This window comes from Lactuca sativa, chromosome 3 (genome assembly GCF_002870075.4).
Source record: "Lactuca sativa cultivar Salinas chromosome 3, Lsat_Salinas_v11, whole genome shotgun sequence".
Lineage (NCBI taxonomy): Eukaryota > Viridiplantae > Streptophyta > Magnoliopsida > Asterales > Asteraceae > Lactuca > Lactuca sativa.
This window is the reverse complement of record NC_056625.2, coordinates 86,302,083-86,324,828: the sequence shown is the minus strand read 5'-3', so window position 1 is coordinate 86,324,828 and position 22,746 is coordinate 86,302,083. Positions and strand designations below refer to the sequence as shown.

At 35.4% G+C, this 22,746-nt stretch overlaps 1 protein-coding gene across 1 annotated transcript; it reads right to left on the bottom strand.

Moving 5' to 3' along the window:
- Positions 1–8,270: 8,270 nt before the first annotated feature.
- Positions 8,271–8,815, bottom strand: LOC128132790 (uncharacterized). Its single transcript, XM_052769751.1, has 2 exons — positions 8,604–8,815; positions 8,271–8,538 (listed from the first exon to the last, which is right to left on the bottom strand). The coding sequence occupies exons 1-2, from the start codon at positions 8,813–8,815 to the stop codon at positions 8,271–8,273; spliced, it is 480 nt and encodes a 159-aa protein (XP_052625711.1).
- Between the last annotated feature and the right edge of the window lie 13,931 nt (positions 8,816–22,746).

Genomic DNA, 22,746 nt, shown 5'->3' with positions numbered 1-22,746 from the left:
CCCAATTTACTGTGATTCTCAAAGTGTCATTGCTATCTCAGACAATCCAATTCAGCACTCTATGATGAAGCACATTGACATACGATACCATTTTATTAAAGATCATGTTTTAAAAGGTAACATCAAACTTATTTTTGTTCCATCTGATGATGAGATTGCTGATGTCTTTACTAAGGCATTAACTGAAACCAAATTAAATGGTTTTCTGAACAAAATGGGTATGATGATTCCTGATCCTCGGTTCTTTCAAGAGGCTTACACTCTCTGATGGAAACATCAGAACGAGAATTAGTTCCGCATTCAAAATTGTTTTTCATCTCGGAACTATTGCCTCTCGAAATAAATAGGATCATTTTATGTGTCTTTTTCTCTAACCACATCCTGGAGTTTTAAGTTGTACAACTCATCTTATCATTTGAAGTCCATATCCAATATAGTTACATTGGTATAATTTTCACCTCGAAACTTACTTCATAAAGTTATCACGGAATTCAAATCCAGAACGGTGGTAAATTATTCACTCCGGAAATTTTTCACTATCGTCTGTTTGATTTCCCTCCAAACCATCTCCATCAAAATCATGATTTGATTTTGGACTCTCTTCATCTTCTTCTGAACCCGTGGATGAAGAAATTCACATCAAAGATCATGATCAAGGCAATACCAGTGCTGCAATTGACTCCACTCTAAAACCCCAAGATGATGCTACCACAAATCCTGCTCCTTTCGAAACACAAGCAAATCTGAAAGTCAACAAAGCCAAGCCTCAAGATTCTACTTTAGACACAAGATATTTGGCTGGAAACTATATTGATCCATTTGCTCTCCTAGATATTCAAACCAATGTTTCAGACACCATGAAAAAGGTTGATTCCCTGGAAACATTTGTGGCCGGACTAAACTCAAAAATTGATGACAAAATTTCCGGACTGGATTCCAAGCTTGATGCAATTATCCAAGCCCTGTCCGAAACCAACAAATTTAGACCAACAATGGAAAAATGAGAATCTCAGTTGGATCAACTCATTTCCTTAAGGCTCAATCATACAATCGAGGAAGTAGAGAAAAAATATGATGCAAGTGTTGATCACTACCTTGGCACTATCACCACCATGCTCAAATTCCATTACTATATGCTCAATGCATCTAATGAGCTCATCAAGCAAACACACATCCGTCATGAAAATCAAATCCAGCGTTTGGAGAAGGAGATTAGAACTTAATCATCCAACAAGTGCTTATCAAACTTCTCAGAGCAACATGGAACGTTGTTGATGTTCTGAATAATAAATTCGATGAAATGCTCTCGATCCTCAACAAACTATTTGATCATCTCAAAGCTCAAGCTCCAACAGCCGAGGCTTATGATACTCTCACTCTTCAAATCAACATAAGTTTTCAGAAAGTTTTTGACTGCTTCTCGGAACTTCAAGAGTCCTCTTCGCTTGCACCGATCACAAGGTTCTCCGTTGAAAGAGGGGAAGAAGGCCCAAGATGAGAAATCAACGTTGGAAGCGCATCTCGGAATTCTAGCTCCGAGATGAAAAATTTGATGATTCTGATGATGATGTCCAAGTTCTTTCCCATAATGATGATGATAGTAATGAATAGGATTTGTATGTGAGGAACGGAGTGGTAGGACTTCCTGCTCCACAAAAGTATCCTGCTAAGGTGCTGACAGAAGAAGAAAGTAGGATCTGGTCAACAGTGAATTGGCCATCCACTCTGGCTAACGTTTTGAAAATAAGTATAGAAGAGGCTAAGGTAAAAAGCAAGTTAACTGTTGATGCCTTCCAAGCCACCACATCAATGCTGCCTCCGGTCTCTCCTCCTAAGATAGCTCCAATTGATGAGGGTTCTCCACTCCGGAAGCCCGATGACATTCCAGAAGATATTTTACCTTCCTCTCCTCCAAAGTTCTCAATTAATGAAAACATGCAACATCTCCTTTTCGTGGTCAGCAAGAAGCCAGACAAGGGTAAGATGCCCATCTCTGAATCTCGGTAAATTCACCACTTCGGGTTCCCTCCAAGCCAAAAATCAGGCCGGTCCGAAGATGAAATCAACCGGGCACTTGAGGAAAGTATTCAGATTCAATCCTTAAAAGACAACCCTAATCCGATGCTTGGGCTCTCACCTTTCTGCCGCAAAGGGATTATCCATGATCTGTATATAGTACCATTTATGTACTACGATATCCCCAACAACGATTCAGACCAACTTGATTTGCCATTATCTCTTTACAGCAAGTACTACACCAAGTTCGCCCCTTGCATCCGAATGATGATCCCCAATTGATCATTCGAACTGAGCGTGAACGATTGAAGACCTTCTATACGAAGAATTCCCTTCCCCAAAATGAAGTGTGGTCGAGAAAGAGAATCACCAAAATCTCAGGGCGTGAAAGGAAAGTTCTAACAAAGTTTGATCTGAACTGTGTGTTGTTTCGCTACTACATCCTCGAAACAAACCAACCCCATACACCATCTCTGACGCTGATTTTCCTGCAGTTAATCCAAACAACATCAAAACCATTGCTGCTCATTTCTGAAACCATAAAGATAATTTTCTCAACATGGGAGGCTATCATGTTGCCTTAAGTTTTTTTAAGGGTTATGTGGCGGAATTTTGCCGATGTGACTATGAATTGGCATATCTGTTTGGAACCAAAAAATACTTAGCCAAAATCAACTTTGTTCTGCCAGAAGTTGAGTTGTTGGTTGAAGGACCCATCGATGAACCGATACTAGGGTATGTTTACAAGCAATGAAAGTCAAACAAAAAGGACTTCTTCCGAGTCCTCGACAAACATATAGTTCCAACAAATGTCCTTCAAAAATTCATCAGTCGTGCATCGAACATATGTCTTTATTAGGGAAGAAGCAAACTGAGTTGATTTGATTGCTACGTTCACTTAGGGGGAGACTGTTAGTACCTGAAAGTGAACCTCTAGAAATCACTCAACATGTTCTGAGATCAGTCTTAGTTCCGAAGTGAAAGATGTTCCGGAGTAGATAGAGAATAAGATTTGGTGTCAGGAGTAAATGCTCATGATGCGAAGTAAAAATGTCCAAGATGGTGAAGATGTTCCGAAATCATTTTGTCCGTCTACATTAATTAATTTTGTCATTTTGTTTGATGTAACATATCATAGAACTTAGTATCTTTTGTCAACTTAGATAATCAGAGTGTCAGGAGTACCTCTATTATCCGGTTCTCTGTATGCTTTTAGGTTATTATGTTGTAACACATTCTCCTATTTATGGAGCATTCAATGACAAATCATAGCGACAGATTGCTTCACCAAAGATAGATATTTTAACATTTACTTCACTTGCACCTTTCTCTTAAATCATTCATTCAAACATTCCTTGTGTTCATTTATTGACTTTACTTGATCATATTCATAGTTTTACATTTAATACTTGAATTACTTTGTTGACTCTCATATTCAGCCTTGACTGGTCTTGCCAGACTTGACTGGAACTATTAATCTGAAGCAGACATTGATCTTAAGCATTAACTCAACGTTTGAGTCTTCAAGCCTTGTCCTTGTGAAATCAGATCCTTGGTCTCACAATAATACTGTTACAATTGGTGTAACACCCTATTCCAAATCGTTTCTAATACGGGGCTGTGATCCGAAGATTGATTATAACAATACTTATGTCCTTTGAGGAAAGAGAGATTTAGACCCATTTGGGTGTCGGTAATGTAATTTAGATGATATGGAGCCAAGAGGTATATCGGTAAAGTGTCAGTTCGGGCTTTTTGTGAATTTTGGGTTTTAGTTCGTGAAGTTTTAAAGCAAGGATGAGTTGATAGAAGTGTAGAGATTCTTGTTACCTTTCCGTGGATATAAGGATCGTCGAAATTGGACATAGAATGAAGAAGTAATTGCCTCCGAAAGTTGGTGGTTTAAAAGGCTAAGCCTTGTATGCAAGGCATACAAGGGAGTACAATGGGCGTACTAGGCAGAAGGGATCATGGGCACTTTACGGAGTACACTGGGTATACTGGGAGTATGCGGGGCATACTCCACCCGGACGAAAACCCTTACTTTTAGGGTTTGCACCCTATTTAAGCATCATTATATCATCTCTTGGACATTTTAGACTAGCCTCCATCTCCCTTTACCCTGAAATCGAAACCCTAGAGTGATTTGGTGAGTTTAGAGTTTTAAAGAGTGTTTATGAGTGGTTTGTGAAGAAGAAGAAGAAGAAGAAGATCACTTAAGGGGATATCTTCAGCTTGTAGATCCAGGATCTTCTACTCATTTGCAAGCATTTTGAGGTAAAAATCTCTCACATTGATGGTATTTGGTGTTAGATCTAGTTTATGGTGTATTTTGTGCACTTTTGGAGACTTTTGAGTTAAATGTGATCTTTTGATCTACTGCAAAAGCTATGCATGCTAGATTTTGGCTCCAGTTAGTCCCCATGTTCATAAAAATGTCAACTTTTTGGAAGATTTTGGTCCATGCAAGCATGAAGACCTTTATTAAGATCTTTTGAGATTTTGAGTCCCTTTAAGCCATGCATGAGTGTAAAGTAGCCAACTTTACGTGATAATTTCCCCTTTAGGATCAGATTTGAGAGTTTGGCTTGAGGTCTTAACTGATTAAGTGCTTAATGGAGTAGGTTGGAAAACTGGGGAGTACATAGGGTGTACCCAGACAGTACATTACGCGTACTAGCCCCAAATAGAGTATGCTAAGCGTACAAGTTGAGTACGCCCCACGCACTCAACGGATGGGCTTTTGGGCTTGACATCCTTGGTTTGGGCCATAGTTTGGGATTGTAAGTTTGGGCCTGGTGGGCCTATAGACCTCTGTTTTGGGCTTGGGTCTAGCTTGTTGAGCTTCCTTGGATTTTAGGCCATGATGGGCTTTGGGCTCAATTTGGAAGATTGGGCCATATATTGGATTTTGGGTTGGATTTAGGTTTTGGGTCTTAATGAATAGTTGAGTTAGGCCTTGGCTTTGGGCCAAGTTAGATACAGTGTAAAATGGTCTTTTACCCTGGTTATGGGCCAAGTAGCTTAGACTCTTGGTTATGGGTCATAATCTAATTAATAATTGGATGTTATTGATATTGATAGCACGGGGATTTTTTCGGACCAACAGTCAAAAATTTATTTGAGTGTTTCAGCAGCTAGAGGTGAGTCTCCTCACTGTACTCATGGGTCGAAGGCACTAATGTCGGCCTACTAGGATATGTTATGCTAGTTGTCTTTGTGACTCTTGCATGGTATGTTGAGCTAGGCCTATTACTATGTTGGACTAGGTCTGTTTGTATGTTGGGCTAGGCCCATGGATCTGGAAGGGCTAGGCCTATTGTATGTTATGTAGGTACTAACTGTCTTTGTAACTTTTGCATTTGTATGATCGGGCTAGCCCCATTGGTTTGGAAGGGCTAGGCCCAATATGTGGGTTGGGCCCAATGTGAGGTCTAGGCGCAATGGTATGTATGGTATGTATGGTATGTGGTATCTTGGGGAACTCACTAAGCTTTGTGCTTATGATTTTATGGTTATGTTTTCAGGTACTTCCGGTTCGAAAGGGAATGGCTCGGCCTGAACGCAGCACATCCACCCATGTTTCCGCATTATGATGATTTTGGGATTGTACTCTAATAAATGTTTTCTTATGAAGTACTTTTGAATATAAAGAAAAAGGATAATGGATGTTTGACTATAAGATAATTAGTGTTTTAGTTGAATTAAAAATGAAATTTTTACCTCATAATTTGTGGGACGTTACAATTGTAAAAGAATAATAATAATAAAGAGGCATCAACTTGTGATTTTTGAAAACCATTCTCGGGGAGAAAAGAGGTTAGGGCTAAATACCACGCACATGGTGCTTGTTTGAGGCCATAAAGTGATTTTCAAATCTTTCACATGTGATTGGGGTAGTCAGAGTTGATAAAACCTAGTGGCTGAACCATGTACACCTCTTCCTATAATGTGCCATGGAGAAATGCGTTGTTCACCACTAGTTTCCTGAGGGGCCAATCATTGGAGAGAGAAAAGGAAGAATTTTACGTATTGTAACTGGTTTGGTTACAGGGATGAAAGTTTCAAAGTAGTCTTTTCCATACTATTGTAGAAAACCTTTGGCCACAAGACATGCTTTTTATTTTTCTATAGTACCATCAGGGTTTCTTTTAATATGGAAAATCCTCTTTCACCCGATGGGTCGATGAGAACTTAGAGGAACAAGCTCCCATGTGTCATTTTGAATCAAAGAGTTATATTTATCTTCCATTTCTTTACGCCATAGATGATCTTTGGAGGCTTGGGTAGGAGTGGTCAGTTCAAGGGTAGCAACAATAGGATGAACAGTTGTGTTGTTGATAAAAGATGAATTAAAATATTTAGAGTTGCGCTTGCGTAGGCGAGTGATACATTTGGGAGATTGATTTGGTGATGGAGGTGGTTATGATATGGGGGAAGGTGGTGACTGAGGTGCATTGGGTGATTGGGGAGAGTCGGAGGCTGGTTCAGAGATGGTAGGAGAGATCAAATCAAAGATGATGGGGGAGGCTGGCTCAAAAGGTGAAGGGATGATGGGAGTGAGAGAAGTGGTGGTGGGGTTTGGAGGGTTAGGGGGTTAGATGGTAAATATGTAAGCATGAAGAACTCATCAGTAGTTGGAAGAGTGGATTTCGTAGAGGGAAAAATTATGTAAGGGAACCAGTTGGTGACAAACTCAACATGGCGGGAGTGATAAATACGGTAGGTGTCAAGATTATAACACTTGTATACAGACTTGTCTGTAGAGTAACCCAAGAAAAGGCACGGGGTGGATCGTGGATGAAGCTTTGAGGGGGAGTAGGGACAAAGCCATGGATAGCAAAGGCAACCAAATGGCTTGAGTTTGGTGTAGTTGGGAGAGTGACCATATAGAACATCAAATGGACTTTTATAGTTTAAAATATGGATTGGTAGGCGGTTTATGAGATGTACCATTGTTTGAAATGCATGGGACCAGAAAGAAAGAGGGAGACCCGCAAAGTGTGGGAGATCCAAACCTATTTCCATTATGTGGCGGTGATGACGTTTAGCAATCCCATTATGTTCATGGGTATGCGAGGTGTGGTATAGTGAGAGATGCCCATAGACTGAAATATAGGAATAAGAGCTTATATTCACCACCATTGTCAATAAACATGGAGATAATGGGTTTTTGAAAGAACTTTTCCACCAAAAGCTTAAATTATGGGAATATTTTGGAGACATATGATTTGTATTTAATAGGATAAAACCAAACATACTTGGAATAATAATCAACAAACACGACATAATAGGCAAAATTATCAAAAGATTTTTTAACTGGTCCCCAAACATCTGAGCAATTAAGCTGCAGAGGTTAAGTGGCATTAAAGGAGTTGGAGCCAAACAGAAGCTTGTGGCTTTTATTAACTGAACATGATGCACAATGAAAATTCATACTAGAAAAATGAAGACCAAAGTCTTTAACAAGAGACTTAAAAACACGAGTAGATCGATGACGAAAAACGTAGTGGAGATCAAGAGATATCAATTTGATGGTGGTGTTGATTTGTGGAGGAGAGAGTTGAGTAGCATAATAAACATCATTTTGCTTCTCCCCCCACATGAGAAGTGCCCCTATGCAAAGATCCTTGACAACAAAATAGAGTGGAAAAAATTCAACAAAAACTTGATTCATATGACAAAGTTTAGCAACATAAATGAGTTTTTGACATAGATTAGGAACACACAGAACATCAGAAAAGTTTAAAGAACGAACGGAGGTGTTAATGTTTGTGTGGCCGATATGGGAAATAGACAAAGATGTACCATCTCCAAGCAGCATTTTATATGATCCACCATAATTATAGACATGATGAGAAGAGGTTTGATGGTGTGAAGCACCAATATCAAACAACCATGAAGTGTTCGCAGAGGTTGAATTAGAGCTGGATATGGTAGCACTGGAAACAAGATTTTGAGAAAGATGAGTTCGCATGATGTTATGATCTTTAAGAAAATGAACAAGCTTTCTACAGTCACGAATTTCATGACCCGGAATTTGACAAAAGTAACAGTAAGTGGAAGAGTGGTTGTTGCAGTACTAATTGTTGTTGTTCGGGTGGTTGGTGCGTGATTGGCTGTCAGAGTTGATGCGCCCGAAGTTTTGTGACCAAGGTTAAGAATCAAGAAGGTCGGTTGTTGGTTTTCCCTGGTTGACGGTGAGAGTAGTTGGTAGTAGCAATGAGCGGGGTTGAATCTGTTTCCTTGAGAGATCATTCAAAATCAACTAATTTGTCAAAGAGTTTAGAGAAAAATATTGATGTTTCTTGAATATTGAGGGCAACAGTGATGTGTCCATATTCTTCTCCAAGCTGACTTAGTATATGAACCATGACATCTTCCTCATCAATGGGGCTTTGTGCAATTGCAAGTTCATCCGCAATCATCCTCAAGTCATGAAGAAAATCAACCACATGGTGATTTCCTTTAGGGTTCTTTGTGAGTTTAGATTTGAGGGAGATGATTCTGGACCGAGATTGACTAGAATAACATGTATCTAGTCAATCCCAAGTATGGCGCTGAAGATGATTTGGTCTTGTCTGTACCAGAGTGTGTATGCAGGGTTTCGCGTGGTGGTGGTGTCTTTGCTGAGAGTTTTGGATGATGATGGTATAGAGCCAGTAATGAAATCATCTAGGGCAAGGCCAATGAGGGGTGATTGAACTTGCTTGAGCCACACTGGGAAGTTTGTGGCTGTGAGTTTGATTGTAAAGTGACTTGTGGCTGTGAGTTGAATGATGGTTTCAGAAGGTGCCATGATAACAGCTGGAATTAGGGTTTCGATAGGGAGAAAAAGAGATGATCGAGACTTGTTAGAGTGGGTGAAGCTCTAATACCATACAGAGGCTTGTAATTCATATTCTATTCACTAATTACACATGACATAAATTGGGATTTGTACAAAATGTAAGTCACAAATTAGAGAATACACATGGAATGATTGTAATATAAATATAGAGAAATATATGTACAATTAGTGTTTGATCATAATTGCCGATTCTCCTTGATACTATAAATATATTTTGATATGGTATGTACCAACAAGAATTGAACGCAAGAAAACAAGAACATGATTTTCTCTAAAATTATGCGCCAAAAAAAAAAAAAAGCCCAAAAAAACTTTGCTAGATATGAGGGATTTTTTCGAAAAAAAATGAGTTTTTATTCGGAAAAAAAAAAAGTTAAGGTGTTTTATCGGGAAAAGGTTTATGTAAAATGAGAAGATTACTTGTAGAAAAACTTTTATGAAAATGTCAAATGAAAAAATAAAAAAGTATATAATGACATTTTTTTATGAAAAATAAAATAAAATTGATGTTTAATATGAAACTCTCTAATATATAAGGTTTTTTTTTTATATAATTAACTATTATAACTTTCAACATAACATATTATGACTCTCATATATGACAAGCTATCACAAACCATTTTGCTACAAAGATAAAAAAAAAAAAAAAAAAACACATTTTGAAGAAGATTTTTTGATATTAAATTTTTTTATCATATATACTTTTACGTTATCTAAAACATTTCATTTAAATATGATAGTCTTGATCTCTATGAAAAAAGAGGTCATGATGACATCATCTACATCCATACCCTCTTGTGGAGTAGATCCTACATCCAGTGGCGGAGCCAGGTTCAAAGTAAAAGGGTATCCCAAAAAAATTTCGGATGGCCTAATGTTTTTTTGAGGTACTTCGGTTTCGGTTTTAAACCTAAACCTTAATCGAATCCTTAGATAACCTAAAATCATGTTATATAAACATGAAGTTGAAGTATCTTTTGATACTTGAATCGATGTGAGAATAAAAGTAGATATCAAATGAAGCATGGAGATAACAGGTTAATATAATAGACGAAATTGACTAAATTTACATGTGTTTGGCGATGTAGGATAGAATAGGTGGGAAAATAAAAATAAAAGGTAAACAAAGAACATGTAAGGAGGGAGATTTGACCCTTAGACCTCTACTTCAATATGCTAGCGCCTTATCCAGCAAACCACATGTTTATTTGGGTTTATAAGTGAAGGGAAACATATATATACACTATATAAAACGAAATTTTGCTAAAAAAAATTACACTACCGAATTTTTTTTGAGAAGTATCCCGGGCTACCCCGGGCTCTACATTGGATCCGCCCATGCCTACATCCAAGCAAGTCTTTGACCTGGGAACGGGATAATTCCCGCTATTCATGACATGGTTGTTGCTTTCCTTGGTTGACTTTTCATGATTTGGAAAATTTTCAGTCCAAATTAAGAGCCAAATTCTAATCTTTTATCTAGGATCGTCCAAACCAAAAACCGAATTTGGTTTCAGCTTTAACAAAAGATAACCAAACAGCAAAATCAAAAGGAGTTGTCCGCTATTTTATTTTTACATGCTTCAATTTATGGCAACCAACCGTCTTTCTTTATGAACGTTGTGTCTCATTCAAGTGGTTTGCATAGTATTGCATGTGGATTGTATTTTCCATGTGCTAACAAAGTTAACGCGTATAAAACTTATGTCCAAAAAGGAAACGGTATCATATCTGATATTTAACCTTTTAATTTTGTCATCTATTCGCTTTAATTTTTAAGTCTTCCCGTTTTAACGAAGCATTAAACACTACTTGCTTAAATGCATCAACCAACTTTTTTTCTTTTTGTCATCATCGTTCATTGGTTTGAGAAATTTGGAGTTTTAAGCGGTACATAAATAAACATTTTAGCTAAATTACCGATCATCTTATTTGTTAATAGTGGTAGACAGGTGACAGGTCAATCTTAGGGGGGAAAAGAAAGAAAAAAAAATCAGGTTTACGTGAAAAAATAAATCGTGAGAATTAAAAAAATATTTGAAGATGTCAATCCTGATCCTGAGAATTAATGGATAAGAAATCTTGTAACTTTAATTTATTTGATTTTTATGTCGACATTAATGAAAATAAATTAAATATATAGATATCATTTTAAAAAAGGACAAAATATATTATTGTACTTTTAATTTTATCTCGAAAAGAATGATTCATTGTATATATACTCTTCACTCAATCATTAATAATTACACGATTATATCGGATCCAAATCTAATCAAATAATAGGGATGATCTCAAAAATGACAATTAAAGATGAATATGTTTTTCCAACTAACTTTTGATGTATATGCCAAAATGATCATGGTTTCCGAATAAGCATTTTGAAGCCTAAAAAGTTATAGTCATGAAAATATTGATGATAAAATTGCAAAAATAATACTACGTGATTTCTTATTTTATGTGGCTAAGGTTTAAATCTTGACAAAACTGCATAAATGGTCGTTATGGTTTAGCTGAAAATTATCACTTTAGTCCAAAAAAGTTTGGATTAGCTAAAAATTTGCTATGAACTTTTTCTTAATGGTGATTTTGCCATTATTTTTTTTCTTTTGCAGTTTGGTTCAAATCTCTCTCTCTCTCTCTCTCTCTCTCTCTCTCTCTCTCTCTCTCTCTCTCTCTCTCTCTCAACCAAACACACAAACACATATCCACATTTAAGAACATGAAGAACGCCCAATACTCCCTTTTTTTCTCTAGCAAAGCAGATCCTTCGGTCACCACCATAAACATCGCCAAACCACCAACAATCACCAATTTTGCTTAGAAAAATCGAGCCTTCAGAAAACCATCATCATATTCATCTTCAACCCAGCATAAAAAATCACCACCAACGAGAACCCATCATCCCATCTGCCTTGTTCTTCCATTTATCTTCTAATCAAACTGTAGCTCAAAAAACATATTAAGAAAGATGAAGGATGAAGAATGAGGGATTGCGGTTGAATGGAGAAGTGACGCTTGTGATCGAACAAAAAAAGAAAAAGAATAAGTTTCAGACCTGCAATCGAGTTAGAAGAAGGAAAGAAGGAGACGCATACAAAATTAATGGGGGTGGTCGGATGATCGTTGACTTCAGATCTTTTATAAGTTGATGATGACAAAGTTAGATCAAGAAATGGACACACACACACACACACTTAGGTTTGGGTTGGGGAAGAATATCATCAAAGTCGAACCGTTTAAACCCAGATACATTGAAGACGACGCTTGCAATAACATTGTAGATCTGGTGCACCATTCGAAGTGATTTCAAAAATAGGTTTCATCTCATCTCAACTCTCATCCCTCCTCTCTTTTCAGAATGGATGAACGGCAGCTAGGGTCCCGTCAATGGTGGTTCATAACAGTGGAAGAGGAGTCGACGGGTTGGCGGAAACAAGAATGAAGGTTATTGGGCGGAGTTTTACGTCAAGCAGGTGGCAATGGTGGGCGATTGGTAGTATTGAATGGTATCGAGAGAAAGAGTGGGAGGAAGAAGATAAGCTAGATGGGTGAATTTTTTGGGAAGAGAGAGAGCGAGAGAGAGAGAGAGAGAGAGAGTTTGCATTTTCATTTTCTATTTTTTATATTATAAAAATTATATAAATTAAATAGAAAAGACAAATTTTCTTTTTTCTTTTTTCTCTGAAAAATCTTTAAATAATAAAAAAGAAAAAGAAAAAGAAAAAAGTAAGGGCAAAATTGTCATTATAAAAAAGTTAATAGCAAATTGGAATAAACTCACAAAAAAATGAAAAAGTTTGGACCTCTGGTGCTAGTCCAAACCTTTTTGGACCAAAGTGACAATTTTCGACAAACCACATGGACCATTTGTGCAGTTTTTATAACACCCTATCCCGAATCGTTTCTTTTTGGGTGCGGGTGATGTAATTTAGATGATCCAAGTGTTCGGTTGTGTTTTGGAGCCAAAGGGTATTTTGGTAATATGTCAGCTCGGGCTCTTATGGGAATTGGATGTTTGTTCGGGGAATTGTAAGGCAAATATGAGTTGATTAAAGCGTAGAGTTTCTTATGACCTTTTTGTGGATGTAAGGATCGTTGAAATTGAGTTTATAGCGAAGAAGTTATGGCCTTCTGAGTTTTCAGGGTTTAAGAAGAAACCCTAGTATACGGAGCGTACATAAAAATTACGCAGGGCGTACTAGTGCGAAGGGAAGTACGTTAGGCGTACATTGGTGTACACTTAGCGTACCAAGAAGGAAGGATCGCGAATCTTGGTCTCGTACGTTGGGCGTACAAGGAGCACGATGGGCGTATGAGGGGTGCTTTAACCCTAAATTTTGATCATGTGTACCCTATTTAAACATCCTTATTACTTAGGGTTGGCCTCCTTATCAGCCTCTAAAGCCCCAAAAACCCTTAAAACGAGTCTTAGCCTCTATTGTTGGGTGTTTGAGCCTTTGGTGAGAATTTGGTGTTTATTTTGTGGATCTAGAAGAAGAAAGAGAAACTTGAAGACTTATTCTTTGAAGGAAAGCTTTGAGATCCAACATTTGCATCTCCTTTTGGTAGCTTGGGAGGCATAAAGTCCAAACCTTGCCTTTTCATTTCATGGATCTTCTTCTTGGTTCATTTTGGTCATTTTGACCGGTTTTGGTTGATGATTGGGAGTTAAAGTCGTTTTTGAAGCTTGTAATTGTAGATCTGGATATATCATGGGTTCCTTAGGTATAAAGGTGCAAACTTTATGGTGGTTTTGGTTCCATGCATGTATTAAGTCAAGTATTAAGCTCGTTTGAGCTCTAGAGTCCCATTTAGCCATACGTCCACATAAAGTTGGCAACTTTATGTGATTAACCACCTTGGAGAAGTCAGATCTGAGCTTGGACCCAATTCTTAATGGATTAAGTGCTCAATTGGAAAGAAGGCTATGGTTGGTGAGTACGTTGGGTGTACAACTATGTACGCTACGCGTACAAGCCTTCCATGCTGTAAGCTAAGCGTATAGGCTAAGTACACCCCGCGTACTCGGCAGACTTGGGATTTTTCGCTTTGGGCTTCGGTTTAGGCTTGGTTGTGTTGGGCCATCTGGATTTTTATGGTTGGGCTATTATGATTTGTTGGACTTTTCTTGGGAAAAAGCCCAGGAAAGGAATTGTGCCCAATTTGGAAAATTAGGCCATATTTTGGCCTTAGATGTTTATTTTGGATTTTGGGCCTTTGGTCATCTAATTTGGGAATTGGCTTTGGGCCAAGCTTAAGGAAGGATAAAAAGGTATTTGACCCAAAATTGGACTCATAGTGTGAGTCAGGGGCTACATGTTGATGGGTTGTCATTGTGGTATTTGATAGCACGTGGATTTTAGCGGATCTGCAGTCATAGATTATTCGTGGGATCAGCTGTTGATGGGGTGTTGTCTTCATATTGGCAGTTTGGGGATCTGTTAGCCAACAGCCGAGGATCATCTGTATGATTCGGCAGTACGAGGTGAGTTTTTCTCACTGTACTTCCGGGTCGAAGGCACCAAGGTCGGCCCATTAGTTAGATAACATGATATTGTTGATATGTTGAGTATAGAATGGATATGCATGCTAGTCTTGATATGCTAGTCTTGTAGGTCGGCCCATTAGTAGGACTACCTGTGTTTATGTCTGCATGATTACCTGTATATGATTGTTAGATGTCGGCATATTGTGTTGGGTTGAGGTTGTACTGCTTTGTGTTGTAGCCAACAAACCTTGGGCATTATAGATATGAGTTGAGGGTCGGGTAGGGCATGCCAGACTCAAACTGAGGGCTTAGGTGCTTTCCAGATACGAGTTGAGGACCCGATTGATATGATAGACTCGTACTGAGGGCTTGAGGGTATTGGAGCAATCCAAAGATGAGCTAAGGCCCAGGTAGGGCATGCTAGATTCATACTCAGGGCTCAATAGCATTCCAGATACAAGTTGGAGGCCGGTTGGTATGCCAGACTCGTATTAAGGGCTTGAGGGTATTGGAGCAATCCAAATATGAGTGTAGGGTCGGGTAGGGCATGTCAGACTCATACTAAGGGCTTAGTAGCATTCCAAATACAAGCTGAGGACCAGTTGGTATGCTAGACTACACTGAGGGCTCAATAGCATTCCAGATACGAGCTGAGGACTGGTTGGTATGCTAGACTCGTACTAAGGGCTGAACAATGGTATTCTAGTCCGATGACTGATTAGGGCTGAACATTGTCAACTTTAACAAATTATATGTCAACTTTTTTAAAATGACTATTTTACCTTTAGGGACAATTTCTACAACCAAACTACAATTACCATTTCTACATATATTCTTTTTATTTTTATTGAATTATTATATACTAGTAAATGTTATTTTTAATATATACAATTTATATATTAATAAATATTGTTTTATTAGATTATTAATTTATTTTAATTAAAATTTTTTAATTTCTTTGTTATCGGATATTTTAATTGGATTATTATATATGAATAAATATTATTTTTAATATATAATATTTATATATTAATATATTTTATTACACTGGATTATTAATTTAGTTTAGTTAATTTTATTTATTGGAGTAATTCTTCTTTATTTTATTATTATATATTAATAAATATTATTTTTAATTTATAATATTTATAACCTAATAAACATTAGATTATCATATTATTAATTTTTTTAGTTAATTTTTTTAATTAATTTTTTAGATTAATTATTTTTTATTCGAATATTAATTTTAATTTATTATTTTCTTTATATAATAAATATTATTTATTATATTATTTTTTTAATGTATAATATTAATTCTTTTTAATTTTATTAGTTCCACCACAAAATTGTTGGAATACGCAAAAGTGTCGCCTCTCATCAACCAAAATTGTTGGGATCACCGCCAAACACCTTCATCGTTGGTCCAACGTAAACCCTAATAACTTTTTCCACCTAACATCATCGGTAACCACCTGCGATAACCACTTTACAATCTGTTTGAATCCTCCACATCCCACACAATGTGCAACAAACTCCTATAAACATTAAAAGTGGTGGTTGTGATCAAATGATGGTATTGGTGTTATCGCAGGTGATTACCGTCATCATTGATTGAAAAAGATTGGTGGGTTTTTGTTCGACCTCCGTGAAACTACAAGGATGACAGTAGTCACCTATAATAAGACAACTACCATCACCCGATCACCATACCACTTTTAATGTTTATAGGAGTTTTGTTGCACATTGTGTGGGATTTAGAGGATTCCAGTGGATTGTGAAGAGGTTGTCGCAGGTGGCTATCAATGATGTTAGGTGGAAAAAGTTAGTAGGGTTTACGTCAGACCTCCGATGAAGTTATTTAGCGGTGATCCCAACGATTTTCGTTGATGAGAGACGACACTTTTGCGTATTCCGATAACTATATGGTGGAAAGAATAAAATTAAAAAGAATTAATATTATATAAAAAATAAACTAATAATATAATAAATATTATTTATTATATAAAGAAAATAATAAATTAAAAGTAATACTCCAATAAAAAATAATTAATCCAAAAAAAGGAATTTAAAAAATTAACTAAAAGAAATTAACAATCTGATAATGTAATATTTATTAGGATATAAATATTATAAATTAAAAATAATATTTATCAATATATAATCCAATAAAAAGAATTGCTCCAATAAACAAAATTAACTAAAATAATTTAATAACACAATATAATAATAATAATTAATTTATAAATATTATATATTAAAAATAATATTTATTCATATATAATAATCCAATTAAAGTATTCGATAACAAAGAAATTAAAATTTTTAATTAAAAGATATTAATAATCTAATAAAACAATATTTATTAATATATAAATAGCATATATTAAAAATAACATTTATTAATACATAATAAATCAATAAAAATAAAAAGAAGATATGTAAAAATGGTCATTGTCGTTTGGTTGCAGAAATGGCCCCTAAGGATAAAATAGTCATTTGAAAAAAGTTAACAGCCAAGTTGTTAAAGTTAAAAGAAGAGGGACCAAAACCACAATAAAATTTATTGAAAATGACCAAATCTACAAATTTTCAAAGGTTTGGACCTTAGCCACATAAAATGAAAAACCATAGGGACCATTTTTGCAATTTGTTAATATGGATGTTACAATCACCCATCCTTTAGTATCATTTTATCCCCATAACACTACTAACGAAAAACTAAAGCTAATAACTTTTTTCCACTATAAATAAGTATCAAGTTCATGTACTTATTAAACTTAAAGTTTCATTTAAATTGTCGATGCTCATATTTAGAAATCAACTTGTCTTTAACTCTATAATTTATCTTAATATCTATTAATTCAAAAATATACCTATGAAAACATATGTAGTTCATGGCCATAAGATCTATCATTTGAAAGTTGGATCATTAGCTTTAGGATAACCATTCTTCTTGTTTCAAATACTCCCTTTATTCTTTTTCTTTGGATAATTTGGTGTTATATGACCCAATTAAGAATGTTAATGGGATATGTATCGGTGATCTTTGTCTCATACCCAATTATAAAACAATATCATAAATCGGCCGGTCGCATCACATCGTGTAGCATCTGAATCTTGAGGTACTTTATTTATTGAATTCTTGCATTTTGGAGGAGGGTCACGACGTGAACCATAATGGTCACGACATGAATGGCCATTGACCGTTTGACCTGCATTCTTGAATCTCTGACGTGAGGATGAGGCCTAAACGATGTGAGCAAGGCCTGATAACCCATAACCCTAATTTTTGACTATTTAACGGAATGAGAGAGCTAGGGTTACCCATCCTCAGTCTCTCGTACTCTCTAGCCTCCTGTAAACCCTAAATTTGACCTCCTTCAGACATTTGGTCATTGTTGGTGACCTTGAAGAGCTTATTTGGTGGTTTTTGGTCCTTTGAAGTGGAAGAGGACTCTTGTGGTGCTTCATTTTGGTAATCTAGCTTCTACCTCTTGGTCTTGCTGAGCTTTTGGACCTATGTAAGTCATAAAGCTCTTACCTTTTTGCCTCTTGTATGATAGATCTAGGTTTTGAGAGCTTTCTTTGCATGGTTAGGTTGTGTAGCATGCATTGGATCCATAAAGTTGGAAACTTTATGGATCATTGAGACACCTTTTGTATATGAGGCCTTGGATCTGAGGTTTGGTATTGGTTTTAGACTCCATGCATGAGTCATGATCTTATTACCTTTCTTTTGACCTAGTTATTATCTAAGTCATGCATTAGGCATACATGATTGAAAATCTATGATTTTTATAGTCCTTAGGGTCATGGAAGGTCCTAAAGAATTTCTTAAAGGATTAAGAGCTTAATGCTCAAATTTGGTCAAAACAGATCTCACGATGTGAGAAATGGGAATCTCACGACGTGAGAAGTGAGGATGTCCCGATCTAAGGAATCTGGTTGGATGAGTTGTGACTGAGTTGACTTACTGAGTGGGGTTGCGTCAAGTTTATTATTACAACGTGACCAGAGAACAGGTCACGATGTGAGGGTGGGTTGAGGGGAAAGTTGACCGTTGACCTTAAGCGTTGACTTTTGATCATAGTTGACTTTTGGTCAACTCTTGGTTTTGAAGGGTAGACCAAGGTTTTCCTTGTATGATTATTTAGGTGTGGTGTAGCACCGGTGTAGCTGACCGTGAGAGCAGCAGTAGTTGATTATCGATCGAGAGGTGAGTTTCCTCCACTGTATTCGTGGGTCAAAGACACCAACACCGGCCCACTAGATTATGTTTGTAGGATGATGATTATCTTCGTGACAATTACTTGTTATGTTTGTATATATGCTTGTTGTCTCTGTGATTTTTGTTGTTATGATTATATATGCTAGCTGTAGGGGTGAAATAGACCCGATATCGATTGAAAGATACCGAAGGGGGTGAAATAGACCCACTACCAGTTGCAAGATACCGAAGGGGGTGAAATAGACCTAGTACCGGTTGAAAGATACCGAAGGGGGTGAAATAGACCCAATATGTTTTTGATTGTTATGTATGTATGGTATGGAGTATTTTGGTGGAGCTCACTAAGCTTTGTGCTTATAGTTTTTAGTTTATGTTTCAGGTACTTCCAACTCAAAAGGGAACGACCCGACTTGATCGCACCGCATGTGCCCTTGTTTTCCACACGATGTGATTTTGGGATTTGTACTCTGATATTATTATTATTCACTATGATACACTTTCGGTTGTTTTGATATAATTATTGGATGTTTGAAATGATTTAAAAGTAAATTTTTGCCAGAAAATTTTGGGATGTTACACGTCAGGTGGTTGTTTTGAAATAATTATTGGATGTTTGAAATGATTTAAAAGTAAATTTTTGCCAGAAAATTTTGGGATATTACACGTCGGGTACCAGGTTAGTAAGAAACCATTAGGTTTGTAGATATACCCGTAGGCATCTGACTTCCCATTTATGATTATAATAGGTTGAAAATTACTCGGTGAAATTTTCTTTACCAAAAATACGATCTCAATCTCATCCAAAAATTGGCTTGATTTTTTTAATATTTTAACTACTAATAATATCAACAAGTTTAATATCTATTCAAATGCAAATCTACAATCATCTCATTAAATTAGACTCGTGATTTCTCAAAAAAAAAAATATTGCTTGAAATCAACCGAATAGCAAATCAAGTGTTGCTAACCTTGAATTCCACTATGTGACCTGAACATTCAAAGCATATTTATAAGCTAAACAACTTAATGATTTCACTTCTTAGACTTAATATACCAATCATTCACTAACCTATAGTTTATAAGCTTCAAAACAACTTATGAATTGGGTTTCAAGCAACATTAAGGAATATTGGTGATAAATTAGTGAGTAGATGATGAAATTAGTCATAAAAGCACAATATAATACCCAATTTTCTCTAGAAAGTTGGATTTAGGAGAGAGTCCCAAATGATAGGTTACAGATGAAGAATATCATTATAAATTATCCATTTTAAAGCTCCCATTTAATGATGATAACTTTAATCCTTCAATAACACTTCGAACTAGCATAAATGATGCATCAAATGACCACCAAATATGTTTTAAAACTTAAAAAACATCCCAATAAATAGGGAAAGAGGTGGGGCTTTTATTTTTTAAACTTTTCTCATTGGCCCTTATAGTCCCTCTAGTTCTAGCTTTTCCTATTTGACTATCAAATAGTACCAACTAGTAACTAACCATTTGTAGTATAAATATCAAACTAAAGTATTAACAAAATGGGTAAATAGCATAAAATACATATAGTTTACACTAATTTGACATTGTGTTTATTTATTTAGTCTTAAATTTGGCACTACGTTTTCCAAATTTTTACAATTATTGACCACTTGACTGGTAAATCAGGTTACCTACTGACGTGACATGATTATATATCAATTTTTTTGACATGATGTGCCGACGTGTCAAAATTGATTTTTTTCCACAAAATCACTAAGTTTTCACTTTTTTCTATATTGACACTAAGTTTAATTTTTTTTTTCAATTTTGACACTCTATTTTTTGTTCCAAATCGAATATCATTTTTTCCATTTTTTGTTCAATCTTGAACATTTTCCATTTGAAACCGTATAAATATATTTTTAATACATTTTAAATTGTATAAATACAATTTTTTCGTTTAAAAACCATATTTTTATTTAAATACAAGGTTTTATTTATTTATTTATTTATTTATTTACATTTAAAGCATAATGTTATGCATTAGTTATATTATGAGAATCAAAATAACCATAAACTTTGAATAAGATCAACAAAATTTATCAGTTATCGCTTATGAAATATTATTTATTTTATTTTTGTTTGTAGCTTTACACATATTTTTAATTGTAGTTAAATAATTTTATTAGGTATATATTGATATCTAACGTTCGTTTGAAGCATTGAATAAGAGGTGGGAAATATAGAACAAAATACCAAAATTTAATGATAATACTAAAATAAATGTAATAACGACAATATTTATCCTTCATAAATATTTTTGAAAAAAATAAACTAAAACAATATGATTTAATAAGAGTCACACCATGAGATTCAAGGTGATCCTAATAATATTATAAATAAGATATGATTCGTAAAAATTTCACGGGTTATAAACCTGACCTCTAGGCGTTGATCGACTATATATCTTCAAACCTCAAAACTCATTTTAAAGTTGAATATTTAATATAAAATACAGTTTTTATATAACTAATACATATCTATACATAAAATTATGGGTTAAATGTAAAAAAAAATCCTTGTATTTATACAAAAATATGATTTTTAAATAAAAAAAATATTTATACGATTTCAAATGTAAAATGGTCAACATTGAACAAAATTGGAAAAAATGATGTTTGATTTGGAAAAAAAAAACATAGTGTCAAAATTGAATTTTTTTTTAACTTAGTATTAAAATCGAAAAAAAGTGAAAACTTAGTGTCTTTTATGGAAAAAAATCCAATTGTGATACGTCAGCATGATACGTCATCAAAACTGACACGTCATCATGCCACATCAGCAGGTAACCAGGTTGACCGGTAAAGTGTTTAGAATAGTAAGAAACTGGAAAACATAATGTCAAATTTGAGACAAAAAACACAGTATTAAATTAGAATTTTAGTGTGTAAACTTAATGTCTTTTGTGCTATTACCCTAACAAAATCAATCCCAAAGTAGGTTATATGAATTAACAAAGAATTACATCTAATGTTCCATGTTAATCAAATCAAACCTAATATCCTAAACTTAACTCTATTTAATATTTAATTTAGGGTAAATTACACGGATGGTCCCTGTGGTTTGGGGTAACCTGCGCGCCTAGTCCCTGAGCAAGATTTTTAACTCGGATGATCCCTAATGGTAAAATTCCTAACCCGCCTGGTCCCTCACTTAACATTCCGTCTGTTTTGTGGTTAGAAACTCTTCACGTGATAAGCACGCTAGGGGTATTTTTGTCTTTTCATATCACCCAGTCTTAAAACATGGTTTATTTGTCTTCCTCCCTCATTTCTTTCTCAATCGCAGTCTTCTCCTCTTACCTTTCTTCTCACAGCCGATCAAACATGGTGAAATGCAATTGTGGTGCGATAGGCGTTATACGGACTTCAACTACGAAGAGAAACCCAGGTAGGGCATTTTATGCTTGCCCGTTAGAGGTATGATGTTGTAATTGTTTGGGGGATTTTCTATTGTAACCCTAGTATGTGTATGTGCTAATCGAAGCTATTGACAATACAGGGACCAAGGTCTGGCTTTATTAAGTGGGTAGATGAAGAAAAGCATGGTCATGAGGCGGAAATAAAAAATGAAGGGCTTGAAATCCAAATTCAAGAACTTGAGGTCCAAAATCGGAATCTGAAAGCATTGTTAATAATAAGTTGGTTTTTGTTTTTTTGGGATAATTGTTTACAAGTTGTAGTGTTGGATTTAAGATCAATTGATGTAGTTGCAGTTGTTTACAAATGAATTGTAATGAATCGTATTTGTATCAAGGGTACCCTTTTATCAATGAAAATGATATTTTGTTGAACTTGATTGTATTTTACAATTTGTGTAGTATATTGGGACATTACTAAAAGCAATGAAAAGATTACATTGTTATAAGTTGGTTTTTGCTGAAACTACATTGCTAAAAGCAATGAAAATATTACATTGTTGTCATAAATTGAGCAATCACCATAAAATGAGCAAAACAGATGACCAAAATAAAAGCAATTCCAAAAGCAATCAAAAGATTACATTGTTATAAGTTGGTTTTTGTTGAAACTACATTGCTAAAAGTAATGAAAATATTACATTGTTGTAAAAAACTGAGCAATCACCATAAAATGAGCAAAACAGATGACCAAAATAAAAGCAATG